Source organism: Lonchura striata, chromosome 14, assembly GCF_046129695.1.
Source record: "Lonchura striata isolate bLonStr1 chromosome 14, bLonStr1.mat, whole genome shotgun sequence".
Lineage (NCBI taxonomy): Eukaryota > Metazoa > Chordata > Aves > Passeriformes > Estrildidae > Lonchura > Lonchura striata.
In genome coordinates this window covers 5337238-5355002 of record NC_134616.1, presented here as the reverse complement: position 1 = coordinate 5355002, position 17765 = coordinate 5337238, and the positions used below count along the sequence as shown (strand labels likewise).

The following is a 17765-nucleotide window of genomic DNA, read 5'->3' as shown; positions in this document are numbered from 1 at the left end:
CAATCCCAGTACAGCCAGACCCTGCATCTTGCATCCTGGTACAGCTGCAGGATGTATCCTAGAGTCCAATCCTGGTACAGCCAGACCCTGCATCCTGGTACAGCTGCAGGATGTATCCTACAGTCCAATCCTGGTACAGCCAGACCCTGCATCCTGCTACAGCCACAGGATGTATCCTACAGTCCAATCCCAGTATAGCCAGACCCTGCATCCTGGTACAGCTGCAGGATGTATCCTACAGTCCAATCCTGGTACAGCCAGACCCTGAATCCTGCTACAGCCGCAAGATGTATCCTACAGTCCAGTCCCGCTACAACCACCCCCGGTACAGCCAGACCCATTCTGCTACAACCACCCCCGCCACAGCCGGCTCCACCCCCGCCACAACCCGCACCATCCTCTCCCGGGCGGCCGCGCGGTCGCCGCGGCAACCGCCCTGCCCATCCCCGCGGCACCCCGCTCCCGTCGCCGTGGCGACCGCGCTGCCCGGCGGCCCGGCCCCGCCGCGGCCCTCCTCCCGCGGGGCGGGCCGGCGGTGACGCGGCGGAGGTGACGCGCGGGGCGGTGGTGCCGGGCCGCTCGGCGCTGTCTCCTTGTCCCCATCACGGCTCCCGCTCGGCCCCCCCGCGCCGCCATGTCCGCGCCCGGCAGCGGCGGCGACTTCGGCAACCCGCTCAGGAAGTTCAAGCTCGTCTTCCTGGGCGAGCAGAGCGGTGAGCACCGGGCGGGGCCGTGCGGGGCGGGGGCAGCGCCCGGGGCCGAGGCCGCGCCGTGCCCGGGCTCGGGGATGCGGTGCGGGGAGGGGCGGCCCGGCCCGAGGGCTCCGGGGCTCCGTTCCCGGCCCTTCCCTTCCCGGCCTTTCCCTTCCCGGCCTTTCCCTTCCCGGCCCTTCCCTTCCCGCCGCCCGGGGCTCTGTTCCTGGCCCTTCCCTTCCCGGCCTTTCCCTTCCCGCCGCCCGGGGCTCCGTTCCCGGCCCTTCCCTTCCCGGCTTTTCCCTTCCCGGCCTTTCCCTTCCCGGCCCTTCCCTTCCCGGCCCTTCCCTTCCCGGCCCTTCCCTTCCCGGCCCTTCCCTTCCCGGCCTTTCCCTTCCCGGCCCTTCCCTTCCCGGCCTTTCCCTTCCCGGCTTTTCCCTTCCCGGCCTTTCCCTTCCCGGCCCTTCCCTTCCCGGCCCTTCCCTTCCCGGCCTTTCCCTTCCCGGCCTTTCCCTTCCCGGCCCTTCCCTTCCCGGCCCTTCCCTTCCCGGCTTTTCCCTTCCCGGCCTTTCCCTTCCCGGCCCTTCCCTTCCCGCCGCCCGGGGCTCCGTTCCGCCCTCCCGGTCCGCAGTGCGCCCGCAGCCCATGCGGGGAGGCGGCCCCGGGGCTGCGCTGCCCCCCTGGCCGCGGCATCCCTCCCTCGCAGCCGCGGGGGTTTTGTTTTGCCTCCCTTTTGTGCCCCTTCCCTGGGAATAGGGGGATGAGTTGTGTGTTTTCCTGGGAATCCTGGTGGTTGCTCGCTGGCAGTGGCCGAGGCCCGTTCCAGCTGGACGGTGGAAGGTGTCCCCTGCCCGCGACCGGGGTGGAACTGGATCAGCTTTAACGTCCTTTTCCAACCTAAACCATCGTGGGGTTGGTTACTCATCACCTTCTCCTCGAGCTTGGAACTAGAGGTCTTGGAGGGATTTCCGGAAGTTTTCTAATTTCCCAACGTTTCCAATGGAGTATTGACATTGCAGCTGATAGGCATTTGTCTAATGTGTTTTTAACCCTCCCTAACATTCCTAATTTCACAACCTTTTTAGGCAATTTATTCCTCTTTTGTCTTCTGTCAGTGTCCTCTGAATTTTTCTCAGCTTCCTCCAGCTTCCTCTGCCAGAATTGCAGCTTTATCTTTGTTTTTCACTTCTTGTCAGTTCTGCACTTTGTCTCGTGATGATATTTGGAGATGTAAATTTAAAGTTTTGAAGCAAAGCACCAGAGTTTGCTCTGTATCTCAAATCTTGTTATGGAGGAAGGATGGGAGTGTGGAATATTGCTTTTTCCACACAGCCAGAGGCAGCAGAACAGCATCTGGGATATCACCTGCTTTGTTTTGATGTTTGTGTCCCAGACTTGGGGATTACATAAGGAGCAGAACAGGGTAAGAAAGCAGATTTATTGCTTGCCCAAAGCAAACAGCTGGTTCTTTGTTATCAGCACACCTGATCTGAGGGCCAGGTTATCTCCGTGATTAAGTTTGGACCTGCAGAGATTGATCTGCCTCTGTCATTTTGGGACTGAATTTTCCAGCTGGCTGTTTCCCAGGAAGGTGTAGCTGGAATGGCCTGAGACTGGCAGCTGCTGTCAGATCAGTGCCACTCCCAAAGCAGTGATATTTTTTTTTTCCCCCACTGCTGCTTGAAAGTAATTTTTCTCTTCTCTTGTAGTTGGGAAGACCTCCCTGATCACCAGGTTTATGTATGACAGTTTTGACAATACTTACCAGGTATGTGATAGCATTTATTTGCTTTTTAAATATATTTCTATTAATAAATCTATGCCCTGCTGTTCAAATTGATGCCTGGGAGCCCATTTCTCCATGAGATGTCAGCTCAAAATCAGTTAAGAGGTTACAATGTGCTCTGAAGTGGTAAATCAAAGCATCTTGTGTGATGTCAGCAAATGCAGTGTCCAGAAAGGGAGCGAGGTTTAGATCCCCTTTGGATGTGGGATAAATCCTGTGAGAAGCCTCGAGGAAAATGGGAAGAACATTGTTTTATGGTCAGGATTTCTGGTGTTGGATATGGGAGCCTCAGGAAATGGAGAATGAATAAAAACCCAACATCTTCCGACATTCTTAGTCTCTGTTATCTTTAGAGCTTCCATTTCAGTCGGAAGAGTTGAGTCTGGAGTGTGTAGATGGATCTGCCAGAAGTCAGCTTGGTATATTCTGTCTCTCAATTTTTTTTATTACTATTTTTTGACTAAAGGACTAAAGATAGGAAAAGCCAGGGAAGTCTTGGCAGGCAAAGAGGGGGGTGGGGATGAAGAGGCTGCAGATGAAAAGCAGAAGATGTGTAAGAGGCCTGAAGGTTTGGGGAAGAATTAATTGCATCAAAGGCACTCAGAAGTATTTCATGGGAATATCAAATATCTGTAAAGCAGGTGAGATTAGGGTTTTATCTTTTAATTCAGCCTAGAAGAGTTACTGGGTTAGATTGGGGTGATTTGAAGTCGAGGACAAGTCACTCACTGGAACTGGATCCTCTTGTGCTTCCTGTGCTTTTTCTTCTCCTGTGTTTCCTTTCTTTTCCTGACTCTTTTTGAGATGCTGTGATAAATTTATTTATTGCTTGTTGTAGCTGTTATAAACCATGGCCTGGTTGGAAAATAAACCTCCCAGAAATAAATTTTCCCTCCCAAAACTGACTGTGTTGCTCTTTACAATTATCCAGTGGTACACATTCAGCTGTGAGTGTTAAGGGCGGGGATAATCTACCTAAAAAACTCAAATCTGGTACATCAGGAGCTCTCTCCTCTTTCCTGGGGTTTTGATGAGCTGGGACAGCTCCTTGATTGAAGTGCCTGGGAGTGCACCTAACTAAGTACGTTATTTTAAATGCCTTTGAGCTGGAATTGCTGCAGCAATGGGAACGGGAGTGGATGCAGACCTGCCTGGGAGATGAAGCTGCTGAATGTCACTGGAAAGGAAGCACATTCTGAAGTGGAAAGGCCTGGATAAACATGGATTTTTAGCTTTCAGCTGCCTGTATTTTATAGATCTCGTTTGTTCTACCTTTTGGCTATTTCTAACTAGATAATTCTTACCAGACTGAACTGGGGCAGGCCAGAAGGAGCTGCCAGCTCAGATATGATCTGTGTGGAGATACAGGAATGTCTGAGGTTAAAATCCAGACTCAGAGGTTCTTGTGGAGCTGAGAAGTGTTGAGGAATGCTGTGAAATGTGGCTGGTGCAGATCCCCAGATTGCTTTGTTTTTATCACCTCGGCTGAAGGCAATTGAAGGCAAATCACTTTACCAGCTTCATAACAAGTTTGGGGACGTTTCTGAGAGTTTGTACAGAAAGGGGATGCTGGAAGGCAAGTCACAGCTCTTAATGCTTCTCCTCTTTCCAGGCAACCATTGGAATTGATTTCCTGTCCAAAACAATGTACCTGGAGGACCGCACGGTGAGTGGGGCAGGGCTGGGATGGCCGGGAGGGCTCTTTCCCCTGGCTCTTCCTCCAGCAGCTGCTGAAATCCCCCCCAGCAGCCTCCAGAGAACCAGCCTCTGTTGAATCCCATCACTGGTACAAGATCTGATGCCTCTGTCAGGAAGTCAAAGGCTTCCACGGAAAATTTGGGATGGATAATGGCCACATCCCAGGGAGTGTGCTGCCTCTTGTGTGGATCTGCTTTAGGTGCAGTTTGCTCCCTGAATTTGCAGCTCTGCCTCTGGGATTGACAGGATGAAAAGGGCTGAGCAGACCTCAGGTACCACAGGATATTCTGAGCTGGAAAGGACCCACCTGGCTCATGCAGTGCAGCTCCTGGAGCCAATAAAAAGCCAAGGAGTGTTCCAAGTCATGAAATCCTTCATGATTAGACCTCACTGCTCCTCCTAGGAAGTTCTTGTGGTAACACAGCTCTGACCTACTGCAATAAAGTAATTTGGGATTTAGCCTGCATGAGATTCCTGTTTGCACAGAGACCTCTCACTCCCTTCTCCTGGATTTCCTCTCAGTATTTGTGTGTTTGCTTGTGTTTTGCCAGTGTTTGCATTTTTCCCATTTTACTGCTGTGTAAGGAGTGTGACAGAGCTGTGGGGAGCAGGGAACACTCCTGTGTGGATCTTTGGGCCTGCTGCTTCCACAGAAGTCTGTTTTCAGAGTGTGTGCTGAGTTTCCTGAGAGTTTCTCTGCTTCTTTACCAGTGTTTCCCTCTTAGAAAAGCCCTTCCTTAACCTCTGTTTAAGGCAAAGATCCTGGGAATGCTGCTTGACACCTGTGGATGTCTGTGTGCTGTTATGGTGGTGGGGGTTTTTCATGGTTTTGTAAATTAGGATGTCATTCACCTGCTGCCCTGCTATCCAGAAAATCCCATTTTCCTCCCAGTGTTGGAATGCTGTGAGTTTTCCTGGTTATGTAAGTGGTTCACAAAGCCCATAAAGCCTGTTCAGATAACAGAGGTGTGGAGTGTAGATAAGAGGAGGGACAAATACAAGCAAAGAAGCTGAGAAAATTCAGACACTGGGATAGTTTCTCAGATGTGGTTCATGCTGGATTTTGCAGGAGGCTTTGATTTCTGTGCTGGAAATGAGGAATGCTGAGCTCCAGCTGGGATGTGTGCTTTGGTGGATTTGATAAGGCTTTACAGCAAAAGCCAGCAGAAGGGATCCTCATCCCTGGAAGGGTCCAAGGCCAGATTGGACAGGGCTTGGAGCAAGCTGGGACAGTGGAAGGTGTCCCTGCCATGGCAGGAGTGGAATGAGATGAGTTTTAACATCCCATCCACCCCGAACCATTCTGTGATTCCATGAAATTCATGTGGAATTTGGTTCTTTAAAACCCTCTCCCAGGAAGGGCAGCTGTGTGACATTCCCAGCACTGGGATGTGTGGCATTAAGTGAGCTGGAGCCACCAGAAGCCCCATCCTCAGTCCTGGCTGTCAGGAGCCACATCCATTTCCCAGTTCCCCTCATTCCTGACAGACTGAGCAGTTCCTCCTTCTCTGTGTGTCCGTGTCTTCCCAGCCTGTTGGATTGCAGTGCAGGAGAAGCCAGCCTGGAGGGTGGCTGCTGGTGGAGCTTCCACCACCTCTGGTTTTCCAGTGGGATCATCCAGGCTGGGCTGAGGTGGTCCTGAGGGTCAGGAGTCCCACATCTGGCTGGCTGTTTGTGTGGCTGCTCTGGCAGGATCCCTGAGGCTTGGCTGTTCATTTCCCTTGTTAGCTGGTGCCATGAGGAGGGGTTTGGGGCTCTCCCAGTTTCTGGTGTTGGAATGTGTGAGCTATTCCTGGGTGTGTGGAGGGAGGGATGTTCCCAGCCCCCGGGAAGTATCGCTGCCTCTTTTCACATTTCTGTTCCGTTTGAACTTTTCCTTTTGTTGCCTTAGTTTTGCTTTGCAAACTTATTTTCATTTATTTATTTTGATTTCACTTGAGTTTTGGTTTTGTTCTCCATTTTCCTGCTGTTCCCCTTCCCCTTGCCCTGCACTTCTCCATTTCCCAGATCAGGCTGCAGCTGTGGGACACAGCCGGCCAGGAGAGGTTCCTCATTCCCAGCTCCATCCGTGACTCTGCTGTGGCTTTCATTGTCTTTGACATCACAAGTAGGTATGGAGCCCAGGGTCTGCAGGGACCTGGCTTTTAACACATGTCTTTACTCTGGAAGTGGTGTGGTGGTACCCAAAAAGAGCTAAAATAGCCCATCAGCCTCTTGTGGGTGTTGGCAGGGATTGGGAATTCCTGTGTCTGTGCTGGTTGTTGGCAGTCTTTGGAAAGCTTTATTGTTTTTTCTGCTTTAGTTTTTTTTTTTTTTTTTTAATCTTCAAAATTATTTTTCTTTTTCATTTCTGGGTAAGGAGAGAGGTTATACAAGTAACAGCTTCAGGTGCTAAAGCAAAGGAATGCTGTCAGAGTAGGTAAAGCAAAATAAGACCCTTCTAAACAGAAGCTGTGGAGTGACTTAGGAGGAGTCAAGATTCCCATTCTGTTGCAAAAGAGACCTGGAGACTCATGAGAGAGCTTTTGAAAGACTTCTAAAGATTTCACAATTTCTAGAGAACAAACAAGCTTAGAGGGAAATTCTCTGTAACTCTTGACATGAATGTTTTAATACAAGATTGGAAGTTATGAAGAGAATTATCTCACTGTAACTTCTTGTAATTGATTCCACTTGATCTGGTGGGGGTTTTGTTAATCTACAGTATCCGGATTTATATAAATTTCAGTAAACAGCACAGGTGGCAAAGCTCTGGCCCAGCTTTATTCTATTACAAACAAGTTTAGAGTGAGGTGTTTGTTTTGCTCTGCTAGGCTGAAGCGCTTAAATAACAGGCTGTGATTTTTCCTCACTGTTCAGGGCAAATAATTTCCTGGTATTTCTCCCAGAGGAGTCCTGGGGAATTCCTGGTTTGGTGTAAATAATGTCAGACTGGCCTGTTTGAGGAGCACAGAGGTGTGCAGGTGGTGGCCTGTGCTGGGGACTCTCCTGGCTGAGGCAGGGGGGCAGGATGCACAGCTTGCTGTCATTTTTCCCACTGTGCAGCTCCAGGATGCTGTTTATCCAGGCAGCTGGAAACATTTTGCCAGGCCAGGCTGTTCTTAACAGTTCCCAGCCATGTCAGAAGAAATTAAGTGACAGCTGATCTCATAATTCTTCAGTAACAGGCTGATATTTGCAGATATTTTCCTTTTTTCACTGTTCTTAGTGACTGAGAGGTTTAAAGTTTTCTTGTGTCGCAGAAGGGACATGCTCAGGTACTTCTGGGGGCACAATGAAAATGCTTAGCTAATGTTGATGTGCTGGACATCCCAAAATGCAGGTGGAGAGATCCATGAGGGGAGTCCATACTCAGCTCAGGCCCCTCCTGAAGGTTGTTCCTAAGGGGGGCTGGGCTCATTCCTGGTGTCCCACAGTGGTTATTTGTATTTTCCCTTCCAAAATGGATGCACGCAAACCTGGACTTGTAGAAATGCAGCAAACCTGGGTCATGTCAGGGGTGTCCGTGTGGCACCTGCTCACTGGAGACCTTCCTTCAAATAACTTTACCCTGCACAAATTGCAAATTAAACAAACTATATTAATTTAATACATTTAACAAATTAAACAAATTACCTGGGCTGCTTCCTCCAGCTGCCTTTGCCTGTGAATCTGAAGGTTTGGGGTGGTTCAGTCACCACCTGGGTGAATGTTCATGGGGAATATTCCAGTGTAACAGCACTGTCCAGGGAGGGTGTGGAAATTTGGGAAGTCCAGGGGCTGTTTGGATCAGTCTGATATTCCAGCTCTGCTGTGACACTGCCCAGGTGCTCCCACTTTGTCACCGTGAGTTTTCTGGCATAGAGAAGAGCCCTGACTTCTGCTCCTGTAATCAAGTCTGCCGTCAAAATGAAGCAGGAGCTAATTGCTTTAACTATAAACCCTAATCTTCCTTAAGCCTCAGGGCATCAGCTCGACATTCCCTGATGATGGAGATAAGATGTTGTTTTGAATCCGACTGCAAGCCTGTGCTCTATCAGCTTCTCATCCTCTTCGAAACAAGCAGTGATTGGTCCTGAAGAAGCTGCTTTTTCCTTGATGAGCTGCTTCATTAACCAGTGCTCTGCCTCCCTGCTGGGATTATTTGTGGCTGTAAACTGGGAACCAGTGGGTGCCTCCATAAAACTGTTGGGAATGAGGAGCAATCCTGTTTTTAGGGGCTGTGGGGCGAAGGAAAAGGAGGCACTCCCAGTGTGGAAAGCTTTTTGTTTGGGGAGTTTTTGAGCAGTGCTGGTTCAGCCAGGCAGGTCCCAGACCTTGGAGCTGTCATATATAATAATTTATCATAATAACAGTTTGTGTTTGGGGTCAAACTCTTCTTGCCCAGCATTTTTGTGACTCCTGTGCTGCTCTGGAAGGCAGAACCCAATGGCCTTTGCACCACCTGAACCCTGCAGGGTGTAACACTTGTTTTCATTTCTACTGGAATTTAAGTTTTATCGTTGCTTCAGTATCACATGAAAATCCCCACTGCCATCACATGGATGCTCTGTGCTGGAGGTTGGATGCTGTTTTCCTGCCTGGTGGCTGTCCTGTGGGAATTGCCCCAAAAGCTTTGATCAGAGATGCTCCAGGCTATGAGTCCTCTGGAGATCCCATCCATAATCCTGGGAGATCAGTGCTGTACTGTTGGCTACCCCCAGCAATGAGGTGGGAGCCAAACCCTAGAGATGTTTGGGAGTAGCAGGATCTCTGGGCAAGCAAGGGAGGGAATTCTAGCACTTTACAAACAGGAATCAGCTCTGCTGGGGTTGGATTTGGGGCGAGGTGCCGAGGTCACCTCAGCTGCTGCAGCTGGGTGTGGAAGTGGCCTTTTCCCTAAAGGGTTTTCCTGCTCTCTCTCCTCTCCCTGTGGGCCGGGCTGGCCCCAGCAGGTCCGGCTGCAGCTCTGGGACACGGCGGGGCAGGAGCGGTTCCGCAGCCTCATCCCCAGCTACATCCGCGACTCCACCATCGCCGTCGTGGTCTACGACATCACGAGTGAGTGCTCTGCTCTGTCCTTGGCAGAACTGAGAACTTACAGCCACAAGTTCTGCAGGAACATCTTTAAAATCAGAAATGTTTTCACCCCTTCCTTGTCTTTCTGGATGGGAAATAATCGATGCGGGGTGGGGAGGTTGGGTGTCACTGTTTTGGACAAGAAATGAGCACACAGAAGCTTGGTAAGTTCAAAAGAGGAAAAGAGCCAATTTTATTTCTGATCTCGCAATATAAAGAATTCCAAAAGTGACAGTGGATTGGAGGATGGAATTGCCACCTCTCCAACCACACTGGTCAAACCAACAGTCCATCAATTCTCTCCTCCCACAAAAAGATGCAAAACAATCATTATTTACATGAACAGTGCGTGAGACTCCAGTAGAATTATGTAAGGCATAGAAAACTTTTGAAATAACTTTAACACTTTCAAAAGAACTGTAAAAGAAAACTTAACACTTAAAAATCAGGACAACAGTTGGGAGAAGCACCTGAGTACAAGTGAAGCATTTTCCCTGTCATAAAGGAGTTTTATCCTCAGCTTTGCTATTTCATTCTTCCCTGCAGACTTGAATTCTTTCCAGCAAACCTCCAAGTGGATCGATGACGTCAGGACAGAGCGAGGCAGCGATGTCATCATCATGTTGGTGGGGAACAAAACCGACCTGGCAGACAAGAGGTACCGAGGGAAACTGGGCCCTGTGCCCTGCCCAGAACCACCAGGGACTGGGGCCAGTGTGGCCTTAAAACAAGGCTTAGTTTTAAACACATCGTTTGCCTGTCAGGAAATTCTCATTTCTGGTTTCAGCAAAAGTTATTCCCTTTGTTGTCCAACAAATAGTTTAAAACAAACCCACCTTAAACAAATGGCTTAAGTGGCTCTGCACCATTGTCTCAGTAGAGTATTTTGTCTGATTTTATTTTTCACACTGAGGTAAAGGCTAAAAGCTGCCTGTGGAAGCAAAGAAATCAGCTGATTTTTTGCTATTTTCCACTAATTTTCCTCACTCTCTCTGCACATGCAGCTGGAAGTTCATGGCACAGTTTCTCCTCATTAAGAAGCAGCACAAACTTTTGTAGGATCTAAAAGTAGCAATTTCTCTGAGTATAAATTTCATGTCATACATAACACACACTGAACTTATGGATATGTGAAAGGAAACCAAATCAGCAAAACCCAAACATCCCCCAAAGACAGATCCAATAATTTAATTAGACTCCTAAAATGACACAGATAAATGTTTTGGGAGGTTCCATTTTGCTTTTATACTCTTAATTCTACAGCACATGACCCAAAATAACCAATGTCATGAGCTCTTAGAAGGGCACAGGCTTTGCTTTGTATTCTTATTTCAAATCCTTCTCTGGATTGTTGATTTAACAATGATTTTGGTGAAGATTTTCAGAGATTTGTGTTCCTTAGGAAGGTTTCAGGGGCAGTGTAGGTAAGGGAAGGTTTTTATTTTAATGGGTGTGCCAGGAGCAGTTGGCAGAGGGAAGATGGAGTGAACCAGGCAGTTCAGCTCTTCCTGCTGAGACATCCTCAGACATCCCAGAAATGTGGGCTTTGGCTGTCAGGGCATGTGTGAGGGCTTGAAACCACAGAGGGATTTTGTTCTGATGCACAGAAAATCACCTCAGGAAGGTAGAACTGGGAAACACCTGGATCTCACAGCAAAATAAAGCCTTAAAATATCAAATCCTTGTTGACTGTTAACAAGATTTTCCTGATAGAAGGAGAACAATTTATAGATGAAATTAATGTTTTCTCAGCAAAATCTTGGCTTTTATTTGAGTATCAGTTTACTCTGTTTCTTGGGATGATGGGCAGAGTGATCTGAGTATTTCATTGTGGGACATTCCCACATTTTTAATTTTTAATTCTAACTCCTGCTTTGCTCACTCCTGCAGTTACACATTCCTTCAGGATGTGTTGTGATGTGGATTTTCTCCTGTGATTCTGGTGGTTTTGTGTCCTGGCTGTTTGCCCTGCAGGTTTTTAATTTTCATGCTCAGCAGGAAAAGCAGGGATAATTCCATTTGGCTTTTCCCACTTCACTGGGAAGCATTTTGAGGTGTCCCATGCCTTGCACTTTGGAGTTATTCCTAAAACTTGATGCTCAGAGCTTCAGGAATATAATAAAAACACATACAGTTATTTTTGCTTAAGAATTCCATGTGGGATGAACTCACAATCAGACCCTGAAATTGTTCACAAAAGCAAAATCCAAGATGTTGTCCCAGAGCCAGCTCTGGATTTTGGCCACTGAGCCTCTCCCATTCCCTTCTGGGAGATGGGAATAACTGCAGCTCCCTGACAGAACAACCTGGCATTTCTAATTCCTTTCAAAATCCAGTTTCATGTGAAACTAGAAAGGTCAGTGGGATCATTTCACCCTTGGAGTATTTCCTGATGGTGCACAACAACTGGCCCGGCACTGCTGGAAGAATTAAAAATACCAGAAAATTGTTTGAAGCAGTTACAGCTGAAGTTCATGCAGCTCTGGAAATTCTTATTTTGGGAGCTGAATGTGACAGTAGTCCTGGTGTGGGCTGGAATTTGGAATGTTAGGGAAGGGAGTATCCAGGTGTCAGTAACAAGAGCTGCCTTGCCTTTCTTTTCAAAGGAACTTGGGCTTGTGTGAGGCTGAAATTCTGGGTCTGTAAAGGCTGGACAAAGCCACCTTTGGTGTCACAAAGGTGACATTATTATTTTGAGGCAGAATACAATGAAGCCATTCATCCTCTGATAAAAACCAGGGATGAGGCAAGTTCTGAGCCCAAAAAGCAGCACTAAAAATAGCCCTGTTCCTGTTCAGTGCAGCCTGGTAAGTTTTTAATTCCACTCAATGTTGCTTCAGTTGGTGGCTGGGTTTTTTTTTTTTGGGGGTTTTTTTGGGGTTTTTTTTTGTTTTGTTTTTTGGGGTTGTTTTGTGTGGGTTTTTTTTTTTCCTCCCTGCAGTTTTCTTTCTCTCATTTTTGGACTCTTTTGCTTTGGTTTGGCTTTTCTGCTCTGTGATTTGTTCTCATTACTGGAGACAGGTTTCTGTAGAGGAGGCTGAGGGAAAAGCCCAGGAGCTGAATGTGCTGTGTGTTGAAAGCAGAGCTAAAGCAGGACTCAGTGGGACACAGAGGGGCAATTCCAGGTGCTTGTTCCCAAGCTGCTGCACTGTCCCTGCTGCTGGAGCCCTTCTGGAGTCTCTGTGTCACCTCACAACATTGCCTCTCTCACATTTGGGAAGCTCCCTGTCTCAATATGGGGATTTTTCCTTGCCTGGAATGCTGTGGATGAGGCTCAGATGTTGTGCACAGGTTTCATCCTGTCCTGCTCACCTGCCACAACTCCAGGTGTTCCCTGGGGAGCTTTCCTGAGATGTTTTCACTCCCAGCTGAAAGACCTGGGGGTGCTGAAGCCTCCAGGGTCCTGAGGTGGGCTCTTGGAGGGAGAGCAGCAACTCCCTGCCAGCCATCTCTAACTATTCCTTGTGTTCCTTGTGTCTCTTTTCCACCTTTGTGCAGGCAAATCACCACAGAGGAAGGGGAACAGAGAGCCAAAGAGCTGAATGTGATGTTCATTGAGACCAGTGCAAAGACTGGCTACAATGTGAAACAGGTACATCCAGGCTGTGTTCTCAGCCAGGAGTCTCCCCTCCCTGCTCTGGGGCTGCTCCAGGGTGGATTTGTGATCCTGCAGCAATTTCCTCACATTGACTGCCAGCCCCTGAGATGTTTCTTGGTTTGTGTAGTGCAAGCTCCTTTCCTGTTGAGTCAGTGATTCCCTGTCAAAGCTAAGCCTTGAAACAAAGGAGGACTGACTCCAGAATGTGCTGAGGGATGGGAAAGGGAGAAAATCATTGTTTTGTGCAGCCAGTCAGCTGGAATTTGGTTTGGTTTGGTTCACAGTCAGTGCACTGTTTGTGACATCGGTGGGGAGAATTGTTTCTGCTGATGCACTGGAGTAGAAGATCCTCCTTCTGTTTGCCAGCTAGAGAATCTTGAAATATTTTAGAGGAGTTGAGGTTGGAAGGGATCTCTGGAAATCACCCATTCCAACCCTCCTGCTCAGAGCAGGCTGCCCAGAGCTGACTCCAGCTGAGTCCTCTCAAAGTTTAGGGACTGTCCAAGTGCCAATGTTTGATCAACCAAACAGCAAAATAACCTTTACATTCTCATTGTAAGCAGAATTTCTCAGATTTCTGTTTATGCCCTTTGCTTGTGATTCCCCTCTCCAGTGGTTCAGGGATTGTTTTGAATATGACAGAGCTTGGAATAAGAATCTGTGAGCTCTGGGGGAAACTGGGAAACATCCTCAGGGGTTTGCTGCACACCAGCAGCTTGGTACAGCCTCACAGTGGGGCTGGGAGGCTTTGGGCTCAGTTTTTGTGGCTGTTCTATATTGAACCCACTTTAGTGGTTGATTTTGACTCGTGTTGCCTTCTCTGCCCTGTGGGTGTTCGTGAGGAGAGCTGGGATTTGAAGGCTGCAAACCCCAGCACCTCCCTGGGACCTTGGATTTGCAAGGAACACCCTTTGGGGGTGGCTGAGGAGCTGCTGGGAGGGGAATCAGCAGCAGCAGGGATTGCTCTGGGGTTTGATGCAGCAGAGTTCAGCAGCCTGGCAGTGTCTGTGCTGTGTGAGGGCAGCAGGACGAGCTCCAAACGTTGACTGAGGAATGATGCAAATCCATTTTCCAGGTTTTCTGGGGATACCATAACCCTTCCCAGTGTAAGTGCAGCTCCCTGGAACCAGCAGTTCTGCTGAGGAATGGCTCTTTGGCAGCAGGACTGATCTGAAGGGCTGGGCTCTAAAAGCTCTGTTGTTCCACAAAGGAATATTCAGTGCCAGCTGAGTGATCAGAAATCCCCAGATGTGCACCCTGTGTGCACAAGCAGAGGCTGAACATGGTAAATGATGTTTAGTAAGTGCAGGAGGGAGTTCCATGAGTCCCTGGAAGAATATTACCAATTAATTCCATGTTCTCTTTAAGTAGGAACAGGTAAAAAAAACCTGTTTTTTTGTAGGCATTGAATAAGTTCTTTAATGCAAGTTCTTTAAAACCTGTGAAATTTCCTACATAAAATTCTGATGACATTTTTGATCACTGCTCTGCCTGCTGAAGTACCCACTTAAGGAGTTTGTACAACTCAGCCTCAGAGTCCTGCTGTAAAACGATGTTTCTAACAGGAACTTGTTTCTGACAAGCCTTGAGCTTCTCTCTTGCTGCTTTCCAGCTTTTCCGCCGTGTGGCTGCTGCCTTACCTGGGATGGACAGCACACCAGAGAAGAGCAAAGAAGACAGTATCCTTATTTTCCCATGAAGTTGGGCAATTATCTGGTGTTAAATTGGGCTTACTGACTTTCTTTGGCACGTTGTGGGGATGGGCCTTGCTGGGGTTTGCAGGGATGTGGCTGAAACAGGGCACGGAGCTGTTGGAGTGTGAGCAGAGGGATGGAGCAGCTCTGCCATGAGGAAAGGTTGGAACAATTGGGATTATTGAGGATGGAGAAGAGAAGCTTTGGGGTGACCTAATTCAGGCCTTCAGGACCTGAAGAAGCCAAAAAGAAACATGGAAAGGGAATATTTGCAATGGCTTGGAGTGACAGGACAAGGGGAATTGCTTCCCACTGCCAGAGGGCAAGGTTAGATGGGATATTGGGAAGGAATCCTTCCCTGTGAAGGTGGGGAGGCCCTGGCACAGATTGCCCAGAGAAGCTGTGGCTGCCTCTAGATCCATGGAAGTGTCCAAGGCCAGGCTGGATGGAGTTTGGAGCACCCTGGACTAGTGGAAGGTGTCCCTGCCCATGGCAGGGGGTGGCACTGAGGGATCTTTAAGGTCCCCTCCAACCCAAGCCACCCTGGGATTGTATGACCCTGTTTGTGGGCCAGGTATAAATGTACACAGCTAATGGTCAGCACAAGTTTTGCTTCTCCAATCGAACTGAGGCTGGAATTCCCACAGCTTTAAAACACCAGAGTTTGTTATTCTTTTTGTCCATCTGAAAGGTCTCACCACGTGAGACCTTTGCGGTCACCCTGTGCAGGCAGGCCATGGAGACACCCCAAACAAACCCTTCCAAATCCTGTGCTGGGTGATTCCTTGACTGTCCCTGCAGTGATTGACATCAAACTAGAGAAGCCCCCCGAGCAGCCAGTCACGGAGAGCGGGTGCTCCTGCTAACAGCCCCTGCCAGCAGCACCCCGCCCGGCCGGGCTCCCGGAGAACACCCTGCTCATTGCCACCCCTCTGGGGCTGGAAAACCATTCCCAAGCGAGTGAATCCCTGTGTACTGGTGGGGAGCAGCCCCGGCCGCCCCTCTCACTGCATGGTTTGAGCCCTGAGTGCAGAATGAGTGTCCTGTCTTTTAAGTTTATTTTTTTATGTTGTTGCACTTTGGTACCACGGTGCCCTTCACACTTTCTCTCTCTCTTTCTCTCTTTCCTCCCTTTCTCCCCGTTCCCACCTGGAGCCTCCCTGCTCAGATGTATCTTGTGAATGCCATGGAAAAGCTGCCGAGTTAGGGAAGACAAAAATGAAGCTTTTGGGGGGTGGGTTTTCTGCCTTCCCTCCTGCCTTGCATCCTCCCCCTGCCTTCTCCAGCCCCCTGTCCTGCATCCCCACTTCCTCTGGAAAAAGGCTACTCCTTAAGCTTAAACCAGTCACTTGGACTTGCCTTTTTGGACTCTGCAGGTTCCCAGGCTTTGCTTCCCGCAGGGCACACTCCCCATCAGCTCCCTGGTTTCTCCTCTCCGTGGGTGATCCTGGCTAACTCTTGCTCACAACTTCCCAGTTTTGCCCCTCGAGTCACACAGGGCCTGGAGAGCCCCAGACTCTGAGAGCTTTGGCCTTGTTGCTCCTGTTTGTGTGGCAGGGACATCCCTGCTCCCCTCGCTGGAATCTCTTCCCATCCACAGGATGTTGGTGAGTGTTGGCTGCAGACCTGGGGGAGGATGAGGACACAGAGGCTTTGCAGCCCGAGGCTGGGTGGGGAGAGATCCTCAGGGATTCTGGAAGCAAACAGTGACCTGGGATCCATCACTGCCGGGGCAATGCCTGCCCTGGGAGTTATGGATGCTCCTCAGGCTCCTTCCCTGATCTCCACTCTCCTGTTCTTTGTCGTGGGAGCTGCTTCATGCGGAGCAGGAGAGCCACAGCAGAGGGAAGGGCAACATTCCACTCTCATTGCCAGGTTGCTGCTTGATGGGATCATTCCCATTGCCTCTGGCCTTGGAGCAGAGCTCTGGGATGGGACCAGCAGCCATTTCACTCCCGGGGGAGTTTTAACCTTTGCCAAAGCTGAGGGGAGCAGTGGCAGGGAATTCCTGTCGCACTGGGTGGAGGATTGGACGCTGCTGAAGGGAATTCTGGTGTCACACCCCAACCTTGGAGGTTGGGAACTGCCTCCTTTCCCCCAGACCCTGGTTTTGAATAACTCATAGAGCATTTCAGAGATTCCCCAGGGTTTTGGGGGTCCACAAAAAGCTGGTTTGTCCATTGGCAGAGAGGAGAATCCCGCTGTCCTTTCCCCAGCTGGCCTGTGTGACACGGAGGGTGCTGTGGGAGGACAGTGAGCACGCTGTGGGGGTCAGTGGCACTTTGTCCCCTCCTCAGGGTGTCCCTCCGTCCCTGAGCTCTGCGTGCACCGCAGAGTCCCGCAGGAGGAAGCTGGGATGCGACCCCCTCCCTGCCCCTCGGGAAGCTGATCCCATTCCCTGTACATAGCCCCTCGTGGGAGTGCTGGTGTCGGTGTCCGTGTCTGTAGAAGCGGTGTTGCTGTCCCTCCTCACGGGCAGCTCTGCTGTCCCTTCGTGTTGTTCGACTCACGGACCGGGGCGGGAGGGGGGAGACCCCAATTAGGGGCGGGGGGTAATTAGTGGAATCCAATAGTTCCCTTCCCTCTGTTTTTCTGGATGTGTTCCTGCCGTGTGTCCGGCCCTGCTGTCTTGTAGCTGTAGCGAGTAAGTGTGACTGTAACTCTGAGTAAGGACTGTGTGACACAGCCACAGTGTATCACTAAATAAATAAAGTTATTTCACCAACAATGCGCTCTCCTGCAGCTCTAAAAGGGGTTTGCTCCGAGGTGTGACATGCCTGGCCTGAGTAGGGGTGGAGGAGGAGGAGGAATGGAGGAAGGATGGAGCAAGCAGCTTGAAGAAGGGATAGAGGAGGAAGGATGAATGGGGAGAAAGAATGGAGCAGAAGGAAGGACAGAGGGGGAGAAAGGACTTTGTTGATGTTGTAAAATGTGGAATATGTGACAATGTTCTCGGGAAGTCTCTTTTTTCATATTTGATCTTTGTTGCTTTCAAGCCTGAACAGCAAAAAATGAGATTTAATCCAAGAAATTCAGCAGGCAATGAGCTGGAAGTGATGTCCAGGTGTTGGAAGGACAAGTGACTTGTGGAATTGCCTCACTGAGGTTTAGGGCTGGACGTGCTTGTATGATCTCAGCCCTGGGAGAGGTTACCAAAGCCTGGGAAGAAGGATCCCTATTTTGGGATAGCAGCACAGGATCCTGTGGCTCCAAACGTGACTGGAGCCAGGAGCACGTGGCTCCTGGAGCCCTCAGTTGAG

At 49.6% G+C, this 17765-nt stretch overlaps 1 protein-coding gene across 1 annotated transcript; it reads left to right on the top strand.

The window, feature by feature from the left end:
• Nucleotides 1-517: 517 nt before the first annotated feature.
• On the top strand, nucleotides 518-17233 carry RAB41 (RAB41, member RAS oncogene family). The gene is made up of 8 exons (XM_021537741.2): nucleotides 518-713; nucleotides 2402-2460; nucleotides 4091-4144; nucleotides 9090-9195; nucleotides 9760-9871; nucleotides 12712-12805; nucleotides 14424-14490; nucleotides 15307-17233. Exons 1-8 carry the CDS (start codon nucleotides 635-637, stop codon nucleotides 15369-15371), a joined length of 636 nt encoding a protein of 211 aa, XP_021393416.1. The 5' UTR covers nucleotides 518-634; the 3' UTR covers nucleotides 15372-17233.
• The last annotated feature ends 532 nt before the right edge of the window (nucleotides 17234-17765 follow it).